Here is an 11456-nt window from a genome sequence, read left to right on the forward strand (position 1 = left end):
TCTGATCAAGCTGCCCCCCATCCCTGGATGTCCACTGAAGAGGTTTGGGCTAAGCTATGTCAAGGCTCCCTCCTCCCCCACCAGCTCTAACTGCCAGATTCCGAGAACATGGCTCACAGTAGCTCTGGCCTGCCCACCCTTTACCCCAGTGCGTGCACACAATGGTCTCGTAACCCTTGTGGTGTACTGTAGATATACAGTCTTGTTTTGTGTCAACTGAGGAAAACACGTAAAGAAAAAGTCGCTTCCCCACCCCACCCCCATGAAAATAATGAGAACAGATACATTAAGAAGGAAGCTGGAAAAACTGAAAGGGAAGGACTGTTACTGTCCTCATAAAGAGAGTTTTATTTGGTCTTGTAGTGGCTGGTGCATGGGGCCCATCTCCATGTTAGACGTATCTCTCTGACGGGCTAGGCTTGCCTCCTGCTCTGACCACGGGCCTGAAAGAGAGACAGGCGACCAACTGTTACTGCAGCAAGAGCCCCCACGGTGTGATGCAACATCCATGCATGTCTCCCCACCCTCTCCAGCCTCCCGGCCCCTACAGGGCCTGAGGACTTGTCCCTGGAACACCAGCATGGGGCTGGGTGAGTGATGTCAGCAACCCTGTCAAGCATCACGTGTCTGTCGTCTCGTGGTCACAGCTACCTGAAGAGTGAGGGGCACTGGGAATGAGAGACTGGAGAACTTGCCCAAGGTCACATATCTAGGAGGTGGTGGAGCCAGGGTCTGAACCCAGTTTGTCTAGCTTCTTGGAGCCTTTGTCAGGGTACCCATGGAGGTGACAAAAAGAGGCTGATAACCAACATCATCAGTTGACCTGATTCTCAGCCCCTGGGAGGATCACAGGGATAGGGGAGGATGTGAGCAAACCACCACCATCAGCCACGAAGAGCTACTTTATCTCACACAAACAACCCACATTTGATGTCACACTAAAAATGTGTGTTAATTCAGTACTGGGCTAGTGCCTCCTAAATGGGCTAATGCATCATGAGTGTCATGTCTACGCACACCATCCTCCCAAACGTCTCTGTGGAAGCTGAGCTGCCCTCAGTCATCACTAGATATGTTAACTCATGCATGTGGATCCCTGAGATATGCTTACTCAGTATAGCTTTGCATTCTAGGGCAGAGTTGTGTTCTCAGTTCCTTTTTTTTTTTTTAAGTTTATTTATTTTGAGAGAAAGAGTGCATGGGAGGGGCAGAGAGAGAGAGAGAGAGAGAGAGGATCCCAAGTAGGGTCTGCACTGTCAGTGCACAGCCTGATGTGGGGCTCAGACTCACAAACCGTGAGATCATGACCTGAGCCAAGATCAAGAGTCAGACATTGAAACAACTGAGCCATCCAGGTGCCCCTCTCAGTTCATTTCAAAATGAGAATTTTCAGAAAAGATACAGATAAGGGATGATCCTCCTCCAAAAGCTCCCAACTGCACCCCAAGTACTTGAAAATGCTAAAAATCTTTCTCTGTTTTGAAAGGGTCTTTATCCCCTTGTTATAGCATTTAAAACAGGCATTGGAAATTCATTACATTTCCATTGTTACATATTTGTATATATATATAAAGATATATGAGATAGTGAAGTTGGCTTCCTGCAGGGAAATATCAAGAAGTGGGAAATGCAAACCCTAGGAATGAAACTTGAAATAATTTGGGGGCGCCTCAAAAATTAATGACTCAGTTAAGTGTCAGAGTCTTGATTTCAGCTTAGGTCATAATCTCACAGTTGGTGAGTTCAAGCCCCACATCGGGCTCTGCACTGATGGTGCAAAGCCTGCTTGGGATTCTGTCTCTCCCTTCTCTCTGCCCCTCCCCTGCTTGTGTGTATATGTGTGTGTGCGCGCACGCCCATGCTATCTCTCTCTCAAACTTAAAAAACAAACCTTGAAATATTTTTATCTACTGAAAGAAACCAGTGAATATAATTCTTATATGTTATCCTTAAACAACCCCATCCCCCAACCCCCCACTCGTAGGAAGCAGCCTGAGTTTGGGATAGAAGTCGCAGCTCTGCTACCTGCTGATTGTATGGCCTTGGACAAGTCACTAAATGTCCTACCCATTAGTTTCCTCATCTGAAAAATGGTGGTCATGGTAACTATTTGTAAAATTGTTATGAAACTTGAAATTAATATATATATGTATATATATGGCTAGTAGCTGGGACTCTGCAGGCTTTTATCAAGTGGTTTATTATTATCAATAATCTGGGTGTCATGTCTCTGCTGTCTTTGGTGGGTTTCTTGAGCTGAGCTGCTAATCTGTGAGATGGGACTGTGGTATCTCTCACATGGGGTTGCTGTGTGGATAAGAGAGATCCTGAGTGTAGCCCCACCACAGTGCAGGGCTCCAGTGGTGCCAGTGAGATGTTAGGGCAGGGCTGCCTCAGCCTAAGTTCAAAGGACAGTGGAGACGGAGACCTCTCTTCCAGACACTGGTTTTTGTTTTTGTTTTTTTCCTGATCATTTCAGAATGATCACAGCCTGGAATTGGATCAGGGAGTCACTTGAGCTGCCAGATAGTTAACTGCCCCTGCCTCTGGTTCCCTTTTCTTCCAGTCCAGTCCTTGGTCATAAATCCAGGCCCTGCACTGACACAGGGAAATTAGGAACCTAGACCATTGTTTATTTGGTTCCCTGATAGAAGATTGGCTCTCTCTCAAAACACTAGACTCTCAAAAATCTAGAACAAGCAAGTGGGAAGGAAAAAGTTTTCTTAAGAAAACAATAAAAGCCAGCTGGAATCATCCAGATGAAGAGAACTCAGGTCTTTGAGGAGCTCGGATTCTTTGGGCGAATGCTTCAGATGGGATTTTTGGTGCTAAGCCAAATAAGAGGGAGATTTACTATAGTCACACTGCTCTTCCCGTTAGCCCAACCTGTGCCCCCATTTTCCCCACAGTGCCTGCCTTGTGCCTCTCTTTGCTCAAGAACTATGCTGATTCCCTGCTCCCAGAATTCCACTGCTGTGGCCTCTCTCTGGGAAGGGTTCCCACCTCCTGCTGTTTGGGAAGCCCGGCCTCTGCCCAGGGCTGCCCAGTGTTAGGCCCAGGGATTACAAAACACTCACCTCGGACATTTGCAAACACGTCTTCGGTTCCCTGGATAAGAAAAAGAAGGGGTAAAGTGACTGACCCCCCCCCCCCCCACCAATAGTCCCCAGATAGAGTTTCTCCCTCCCTTTTCCTATTTCTTTAGGATTTTAACTTTTGAGAGCCAGGTAAGGGAGTTTTCCTTCCCTCTTCTCATCAATTTTAAAAAGCATTGAAAATACAGACGTGGGTTAAGATGGGTTAGTACAGTCACCCACGGTGGGACCCAAAGTAGTAGGGGATTCGCGAAGAGGCGGCTAAGGGTCAGTCTCAACTCCTCATGGTTTTGACCAGCCTTTCTGGGCACTGGTCCCAGGGCCACAGCGGCAGCCCCCCCCGCGGCCGTTTGTGATAAGCCAGGATCTGTGCGCTGCCTTGTCCTTAGCCAATGGACTCACCACAGCTACGGCCCCTGGGATAAGGGCTCTGTCGTCGGGAAAATGTCCCGGAGAGTGGAAAGCAGAGGGACAAGGGACTTTCTCGAGTTCTGTCTCCAGGGAAAAAATGGGCTCTGCCTTACCCTTCAGTGCAGCTCGGAGTCCCAGAAATCTCCATCCTGTCTGCGGGCAACGGCTGCCTGGAGCAAGCCGCGGAATCGGAGCCAGTGGAGCAGACCGCTTCCCGTAACTCCGCGCTTCCCTAGGACTTACTGTGGTTGCAGATGACGGTGATGACCAGCGACAGGAGAAGGAAGGCGCAGGTCCCAGCCAGGGGTGCCCAGATGTAGATGTCACAGGACAAGTCCAGCCCACTTGCTTCCACTGAAGACACCGAAAACGCCGACATTTAGGAGCCGGCCGGCGAGCCTCCCACCCCATACCACCAGCTTGGGCCTGTCTCTTGGGTCCGGGTCTGTTTTCCCAGCACGTGGACAGCTTTCGCCTCTACCTCCAGGATCAGGGCTGGCCCTAGCAGGGGCTCTCCCTGCGGTCCGCACGGCCCCTGGCCGGTTCCCGCCCCGGGACCTTGTGCCTGTCTCACCTGTGCCGCCCGCTGAAGGCTGGCAGGTCCCCGGGCGCAGAGACACCCGCTGCGACGTGGTGATGGGCGCCTGCGTGGGCGGTCGCGGCGCGGGCGTAGTGGTGGGCTTGACTGCGGGAAAAACACAGCCTAGTTGGAGTCGGACCGGGGACATCTACCTTAACCCTCCCCACTGCCCCACGCGCCTCTGCCCCAGGGGGCGCCTCCTCCGCGCTCGCGGATCTCTGCACTCAAGGCGGGGAGACGGATTAGGGACTTCGAGGATTCGCGCTCACCCCTTTGCGGCGAGCGCGGTACCCTGCCGAGTCCCCGGCTCCGCCAAGCGCACCCGGCGCCTCGGACCGGAACGCAGGAGCCCGCTCCCGGTCACCCAGCCTCTCTCCATGGCTCAACCCGCAAGCTTGCGGGCTTGGGTTGATATCCGCCGGTCACTGACGAGCAAACGCTGGCTCACAGAATTTAAGTAACTGCCCAGGAGTAGACGAGCACCCGAACTCGAGCCCAAATCGGCCGGACCTAAGAAGCCATCTTCAGCCTCGACCCAGCCGCACCTTAGCCTCAGCTTCCTCGTCTGTGAAATGGGAGCAGTATTAAGGAGCCCCCCCCCCCACACACACAAGGTCTCTAAGAGGCTCGAAAGCGGGGGGTTCGTGTGAACACGGGTTCAGAGAGGAGTCCTAAACCGCACACCGAGAGGTGCCGCGCCCTGGGCGCTCGGACCTGGCAGGAAGACCGGGACGAAGGAGCTGAAGTACAGAACGGAGTTGCTCACGACCGAGCAGAAATAGTAGCCTTCTTCCTCCTTGCGGAATCTGTGCAGGGTGAGACTGTAGACGGTGTCCTGAATCCTCTGGCCCGAGATCTGTTTGGGGTCCAGCTCCTCGGCCAACTTGGTCCGGCTTCTGGAGAGGTACACCAGGAAGATGGGGCGGGCGGCAGGTTCGTTCTTCTGGAAGAGCCAGGTGCAGCCCGGCGCCGCGCTGGACAGCAGCACCTCGCACTGCAGCTCCACCCGCTGGCCGAGCCTGCCCTCCACCTTCCCGGGCGATAAGCGGAACGGGCTCGGCCCGGCGGCTGCGACGGCATCTGCGGGTGGCAGGTGTCCAGACTGAGCCGGGAGCCCGGCGCCCCGCGTCTGCCCCGCCCCCGCCCTCCCCGAGGGTCGCCAACTCACGAAACAGCAAGGCCAGCGGCAGGAGCTGGGCAGTCACCGGAGAGGCCATGGCGCACTCGGCGCTGAGCGACACGAGCGGACACGCGCAGGTGGGACCCCGAGGGGGGAAGTTGCGCCCTTCGCCGGCCGGCCGAGGAGCCAGATTTCGCGTTCGGAGGATGTGATGTCACCCGAAGCCCCGACGAGGAGAGTGGCCCTGTTTTTCCGCGGTTGCCACCTTCCAGCCCGGTGAGGGGGCTGGGAGGGGGGTGGTGGTCCATGATCTAGATGGGCCGTCGAAGTAGGCTTTACAGGACAGCTGGGGTCAGTGGAATACTGCGGGTTTGTGGATGAAGAAAAAGGCTTGCAAATGACCCTTGGGAAAGGCTCTCTTGTGGGGGTGACGGAGACAGAGGTTTACAAGAGGTGAGGGTGAGGGTGAGCAGGAAAGCAGAGCACACACGTCCCCTTCCTCTGTAGTCACTCAGAGTGTCTCTAGCAAGATGGGCACTGAGGGTTGAGGACGGAGAGGCGTTGATGATTTGCAAGCTTCTCTGGCCAGGGGACTCTGGGTGTTCCGCCGGAAGGAGACTACCATGGGGCAGGGGCCACTCACGCCTTGTGTGGTACTGGCAGTCAACTGCTGACCACACCCGTGGAGATTTCTCCCTGCTGCTAAACTTCACCTCACAGGTTTTTTTTTTTTTTTTTTTTTTCTTTCTTGTATGGTGTAGCCACTGCAAACAGTGGGGCCTCTACACCAGTGCCTCTCTTGGCTAGACCTTCAGTCACCCTGCCATGATCATTCTTCTCATAAAGGGGATCTGAGAGTGTCACTCCTGGAGGCGCCTACGAAATCCGGGACTGAATGGAGACTGAAACATGGGTTGGCTGCTCCCAACCTCTGCCCAGTCCCCTGGCCCTGCATTCTCACGGGGACTTGAGGTCGTTGAAACTCCTCTTGCCTTCGTTGTTCCCTTTGTGGGAAATACCATTCTGTTTAAGCCCTGGGGCCGGCTCCAGTGCTGTGGGATTTAGACCTCATTCCTCTGTGTACCTGACTTTAGGTGCTTGGCAGGGACATGTGTGTAGCCTGGGTGAATGCCTGGGGGGAGACAGTTTTCTTCCCAGGCTCCTGCACACCGTGTCCCCTTCCTTTTTGCAGATTGCGGTCCTGAAAGCTTCCGGCTCCAGTGGATGCCCCTCCTCCCTTTCCTTACGGTTGCTTGAGCCTTTCTGCTTTGAATCCCATAATGAATGTACCTCACACTGTTGCTACTTCATTCTAGAGTCGAGCCACGTGGCATTATCTGTGCCATGTGTCTGCCCCACCTGTGAGTTTTGCCTGGCGAAGACTGTGTCTCAGACACCCCTCCCCACCATGTCACATCATAGCTTGGGGTGAGCTGTGCTTGCAAAACTTTAAGTGTTGAATGGGCTATAAAAAAAAAATTTTTTTTTAATGTTTATCTCAGAGAGAGAGAGACAGAGCATGAGCAGGGGAGGGGCAGAGGGAGAGGGAGACACAGAATCCAAAGCAGGCTCCAGGCTCTGATGCGGGGCTCGAACTCATGGACCATGAGATCATGATCTGAGCCAAAATCGGGATGCTCAACTTACTGAGCCACCCAGGCGCCCCTACCTGTTACATTTTCAAATGGAAGATGAGGGAAGCTGGGGAAGGAAAACCTTTTGTAATGATGGTTATGACTGTGGCTCACAGTAGGGCATCATCCCCTGGCATATAGATGTATACATGTGCGTGTGTGTCCCTGGCTGTGTATACACAGTGCTGTGCCTTAACTCACATGAATGAGGGTGATGGAGAAAGAGCCAAGACCAGACAGGCCATGTCTGTCTCCTGAAAGAGAGCTGCAGCTGGCTTGGAGGCCTTCCAGCCTTGCAGCTAAGAAAAGTGTCAGCCACGAGGGTGGCAGCCCCTTTGTACAGAGCACTACAGAGGGTTGAGGGGAGGGGGATGCCAAGGCAACGTGTGAAACAAAGGAGGCTTTGTGATATTTTTTTTTACAGAATGTGGCGGATTCTCGATGCAACCACGAGGACATCCGCTCCGCAGCAAGCAGGAGAGCAGATGCAATCCGCGCGCAAATTCAGGGGATACTTGCATGCAATAGGGCCAGGTGTGCAGAGGGCTGAGCGGGGCCTGCCCTCCCCTGCCAGGTGCGTCCCCTACCCCAAGCCACGGCACTCCAGCGGGGTGGCGTGAAGACACGACAACTACACTCTGCCAGGCGAGCCCCTTCTTTTTAAAAACATCCAGAGAGAGACAAGGTAGGAGAGTCACCAGTTTCTGTGCTGAATTGAAGCAAGTCTTTGTTTTTCTGGAGGTGTTCGTTCTTAAAACGTGGAAATAAAATCATCTTAACTGACATGACACGAAGACACTCAGAAGGCATACACGGGCAGGGCAGGGGTACGAAATTAATCAGGGCTCCGTGCCACAGCTCCTAAGACACTGACTACACGGACAACTTGAAATCAGTGGCCCTGCTGCCTCCTCTTGCCAATCCAGCTCTGTGGGGACAATACTGTCTCCTTGGAAGGAGTTAGCTTGTTTGGGCCTAGAAAGGCCTTTGGGTTCTAGAGTTGACAGGGCTTTGCTTTATCTCAGTGACAAATACCTGTCAACGTCACTCCCACTTTTTCTGGAGAATGTTTCAATCTACAGACACATTGTCATATTGTATGTCTTTGAGTTTGCATTGTGTTGTTACATATAGATTTAGTTCATTCATTTAAAATGGTGTGTAGTAACATTATCTTGTGAATACACGACAGTTCGGGGGTCCTCAAACCAGAGTATTCATACCCCTGGGGGACAAGGAGGCTGTCTGCGGGGATGCACGATATTTGAAGGGGCTCATTTTCCAGATCCTCAACTGCCATTGGTTCTCTTTCCTAAGACGGATCTGCCCAGGAGCAGATGTCTGTGTCTTGTCTTCCTGTTGATTCTCTTTCCCTGCCTTCTTTTTCATAATTGCCGTTTGCTTGCTTTAAAACAAAAAGGCAGACCTGCTACCATCCCGTACGTTACTGTGGGGCAATGCCCAGGAGGTTCGAAACCCTCTGTGGGCAACAAGGGGAAACACCCAGATATTTTTCATTCCATGCCCATTCCTTTAGGAATAAGCATTTCTCCTGAGGAGAGTCCCTGAGATCCTGGCAAAGAGGGTGTCTGGGAGAAATGCTGGAAGCGGAGCACTTTATGGCCAACTCCTTGGCCCCATCACTTTACTCACCTCTCTTTTGGAGAGCTACAATGCAAAGCCACACAGTTACTATAGGAGGTGCGCTCATTCCTAACGTGTTCATTAGCATTGCATTGCAAAGGGAACCAGGCTTCCTTTTCTTTCTTTCTTTCTTTTTTTTTTTTTAAGTTTATTTCTTTTGAAAGAGAGAGAGAGCAGGGGAGGAGCAGAGAGAGATGGATAGAGAGAGAATCCCAAGCAGGCCCGCTCTGTCAGCGCGAAACCCAATGTGGGGCTCGAACTCCCAAACCGTGAGATCATGACCTGAGCCAAAGTTGTATACTTGACCGACAGAGCCACCCAGGTGCCCCCAGACTTCCTTTTCAACACACAGTCTGATTTGCTACTTGGTTTGACATTGAAGACTGGCTTTGCCAATGACATTAGTTGGCAGCATTTTTATTTGCAACGAATCAAATGAGGTAAAAATCCTCAGCTCCAAAGTTTTGATGAAAACAAAGTTTAAAGTCTATGATAAAATAAAAACATTTAATTAAAATATAGTTTTGTCAAATCTGTATTGAAATTAAAAATATTTATATTTCCCCAACCCCTTCTAAGTCCATCAGTGAAGGCAGTTGCTTCTAGGTGAGATAAGAATGGTACAGTTCAGGGGCGCCTGGGTGGCGCAGTTGGTTAAGGGTCCGACTTCGGCTCAGATCACGATCTTGCACTCCGTGAGTTCGAGCCCCGCGTCGGGCTCTGGGCTGATGGCTCAGAGCCTGGAGCCTGCTTCCGATTCTGTGTCTCCCTCTCTCTCTGCCCCTCCCCCGTTCATGCTCTGTCTCTCTCTGTCCCAAAAATAAATAAACGTTAAAAAAAAAATTAAAAAAAAAAAAAAGAATGGTACAGTTCATAGGTATGAGTAAATAGGTATTGGTAAAGCCTGTCTTAGTCGGCTTCCAGAAACTGAGAAGTGAGTAACTCTAAAGATAGTAATCAAGCCACTTGCAGTTCAGTGGTTCCCAAGTCTTTGCTTTCAACACAATTGAAAGAAGACCTACTAGATTTGCCAACTGTTAGGGGCTGAAGTGTATATGTCCCCTGAAAATCCTATTTTGAAATCCTAACCCCCAGTACCTCAGAATATAACCTTATTGGAGATAGGGTTTTATTAAAGGTAAAGTCAAATTAAAATGAGGTCATTAGGGTGGGTCCTAATCCAATATAATTGGTGTCCTTCTAAAGAGGGTACATTTGGATACAGACACATACCCTGGGAGAATGGCATGTGAAAATAAAGGCAGAGATCACGGTGATGATTCTACAAGCCAAGAAACCCAAAGATGGTGGGAAATGCACCAGAAAGTAGGGGAGAGGGAAAGCAGATCTTTCTTACAGCCCTGAAAGGGAACAAACTCACCCCTGATCTTGGACTTGTAGCTTCCAGAAACTGTGAGACTATACATTGCTGTTGTGGAGCCGCCTGGTTTGTGGTACTTTGTTTACAGCAGCCCTTGCAAAGTAACAGAGTAACAACTAGATCATTAAAATGGCTTTTTGTTGGTAGCTCACTATTGTGTTTTTTTTTTTTTTAATTTTTTTTAATGCTTTATTTTTTGAGAGAGAGACAGTGTGAACAGGGGAGGGGCAGAGAGAGAGAGAGAGGGAGACACAGAATCTGAAGCAGGCTCCAGGCTCTGAACTGTCAGCACGGAGCCCAATGTGGAACTCGAACCCACCCATGAACTGCAAGATCATGACCTGAGCTGAAGGTGGATGCTTAACTGACTGAGCCACCTAGGCGCCCTGTGATGTTCTTTTTTTTTTGAAAAAGTTAAAAGACTTAGCGTCTCTGCTACAACCAAACCATTTATAAGAACAAGATTTCTCAGTGCTTACACTGGATGAAAAGAAGGTAGGAAAATTATTGATGTTGAACCCTGTCTCATTTTAGCAATAGGTAATAATTTCTTATGGGTTCATTAACTAATTGGGCCTATCCATCTCTTTAAGAGCTGAATTTCCACTAAAAGTTATTTTTTTATAAAAATTCTTATTTTGACACTGCATTATAAGAAACAATACAGAGCTCTCATATACTCTTTACCCAGTGTCTCCCAATGGTAACATTTTGTAACTATAGTACAGTATTACCAAAGGCTACTTTTTATGTTTAACATTTCATTTTCAATATAACTTCTGTTGTTTTTGAGCAGTCTGCACTGCCAATAGCTGTAATGATGGCATAATCTAAATACATTTTTAATACTTGGAAATTCATGGTTATAGGAAATTAAAATTTCATTTTATATGCTTTTCTGGCAGAGAAGTCTGATCAATAAAAGCTCTTCAAGCATAAAAACATACTACATTAGGATAAACTTCTATGCAGGAAGATGGGTAGAATTCATAAATTAGAGGGAAAAAAGGAATGATGAAAAATTTTCAAAAGTTAAAGAACATGTTCTTGCTTTTAAAAACAGGTGAGGGTTGGGGCGCCTGGGTGGCTCAGTTGGTTAAGCCTCCGTCTCAGGTCATGATCTCACGGTTAGTGAGTTCGAGCCCCTCATCGAGCTCTATGCTGACAGCTCAGAGCCTGGAGTCTGCTTCGGATTCTGTGTCTCCCTCTCTTTCTGCTCCTTCCCCTGCTCATGCTGTGTCTCTCTCTGACTCTCTCAAAAATAAATAAACATTAAAAAAAAAAACAAACAGTGAGGGTGGAAATAAAATTGATACATTATTTATTCATATTCTATCAGAAAAAGTTAAAAAGTGATGTAAAGGTTTTATCTTAAAACATTAATATTTACAACACATTGGAATTATATATTTTACATCTATGATGAAAAATGCTTGATGTCAAGTTAAAATGGAGTGAAGGAATATACCTACATTCATAGCAGCATCATTCACAAGAGCTACGATGTGGAGGCAACCCAGGTGTCCCCCGATAGATGAAAGATAAGCAAATGTGGGATGTCCCCACAATGGAATATTATTCAACTTTTAAA

General features: G+C 49.4%; 1 protein-coding gene across 2 annotated transcripts; it reads right to left on the reverse strand.

Annotated features, from left to right (window-relative positions):
• Positions 1-328: 328 nt before the first annotated feature.
• CD8A (CD8 subunit alpha) lies at positions 329-5437 on the reverse strand. Of its 2 annotated transcripts, none has more exons than XR_008289451.1 (6): positions 5255-5437; positions 4801-5166; positions 4081-4191; positions 3620-3860; positions 3078-3108; positions 329-443 (listed from the first exon to the last, which is right to left on the reverse strand). XR_008289451.1 is itself a non-coding variant. In XM_027052660.2 (6 exons), the coding sequence occupies exons 1-6, from the start codon at positions 5301-5303 to the stop codon at positions 392-394; spliced, it is 720 nt and encodes a 239-aa protein (XP_026908461.1). In that variant the 5' UTR covers positions 5304-5437; the 3' UTR covers positions 329-391. The 2 variants fall into 2 exon arrangements, 1 of the variants encoding a protein (XP_026908461.1); XM_027052660.2 differs by having other exon boundaries at positions 3750-3860.
• Positions 5438-11456: the final 6019 nt, after the last annotated feature.

The sequence above is a fragment of the Acinonyx jubatus genome, chromosome A3 (genome assembly GCF_027475565.1).
Source record: "Acinonyx jubatus isolate Ajub_Pintada_27869175 chromosome A3, VMU_Ajub_asm_v1.0, whole genome shotgun sequence".
Classification (NCBI taxonomy): domain Eukaryota; kingdom Metazoa; phylum Chordata; class Mammalia; order Carnivora; family Felidae; genus Acinonyx; species Acinonyx jubatus.

What these genes read in the sequence shown, in the direction of transcription:
- CD8A (XM_027052660.2), bottom strand. Translation starts at nt 5,303, where the DNA reads ATGGCCTCTCCGGTGACTGCCCAGCTCCTGCCGCTGGCCTTGCTGTTT. An exon ending in GCCGCTGGCCTTGCTGTTTC is followed by an intron (nt 5,167 to 5,254) that starts GTGAGTTGGCGA and finishes TGCCACCCGCAG; the next exon opens with ATGCCGTCGCAGCCGCCGGG. An exon ending in CACCGTCATCTGCAACCACA is followed by an intron (nt 3,109 to 3,749) that starts GTAAGTCCTAGG and finishes TTTCTTATCCAG; the next exon opens with GGAACCGAAGACGTGTTTGC.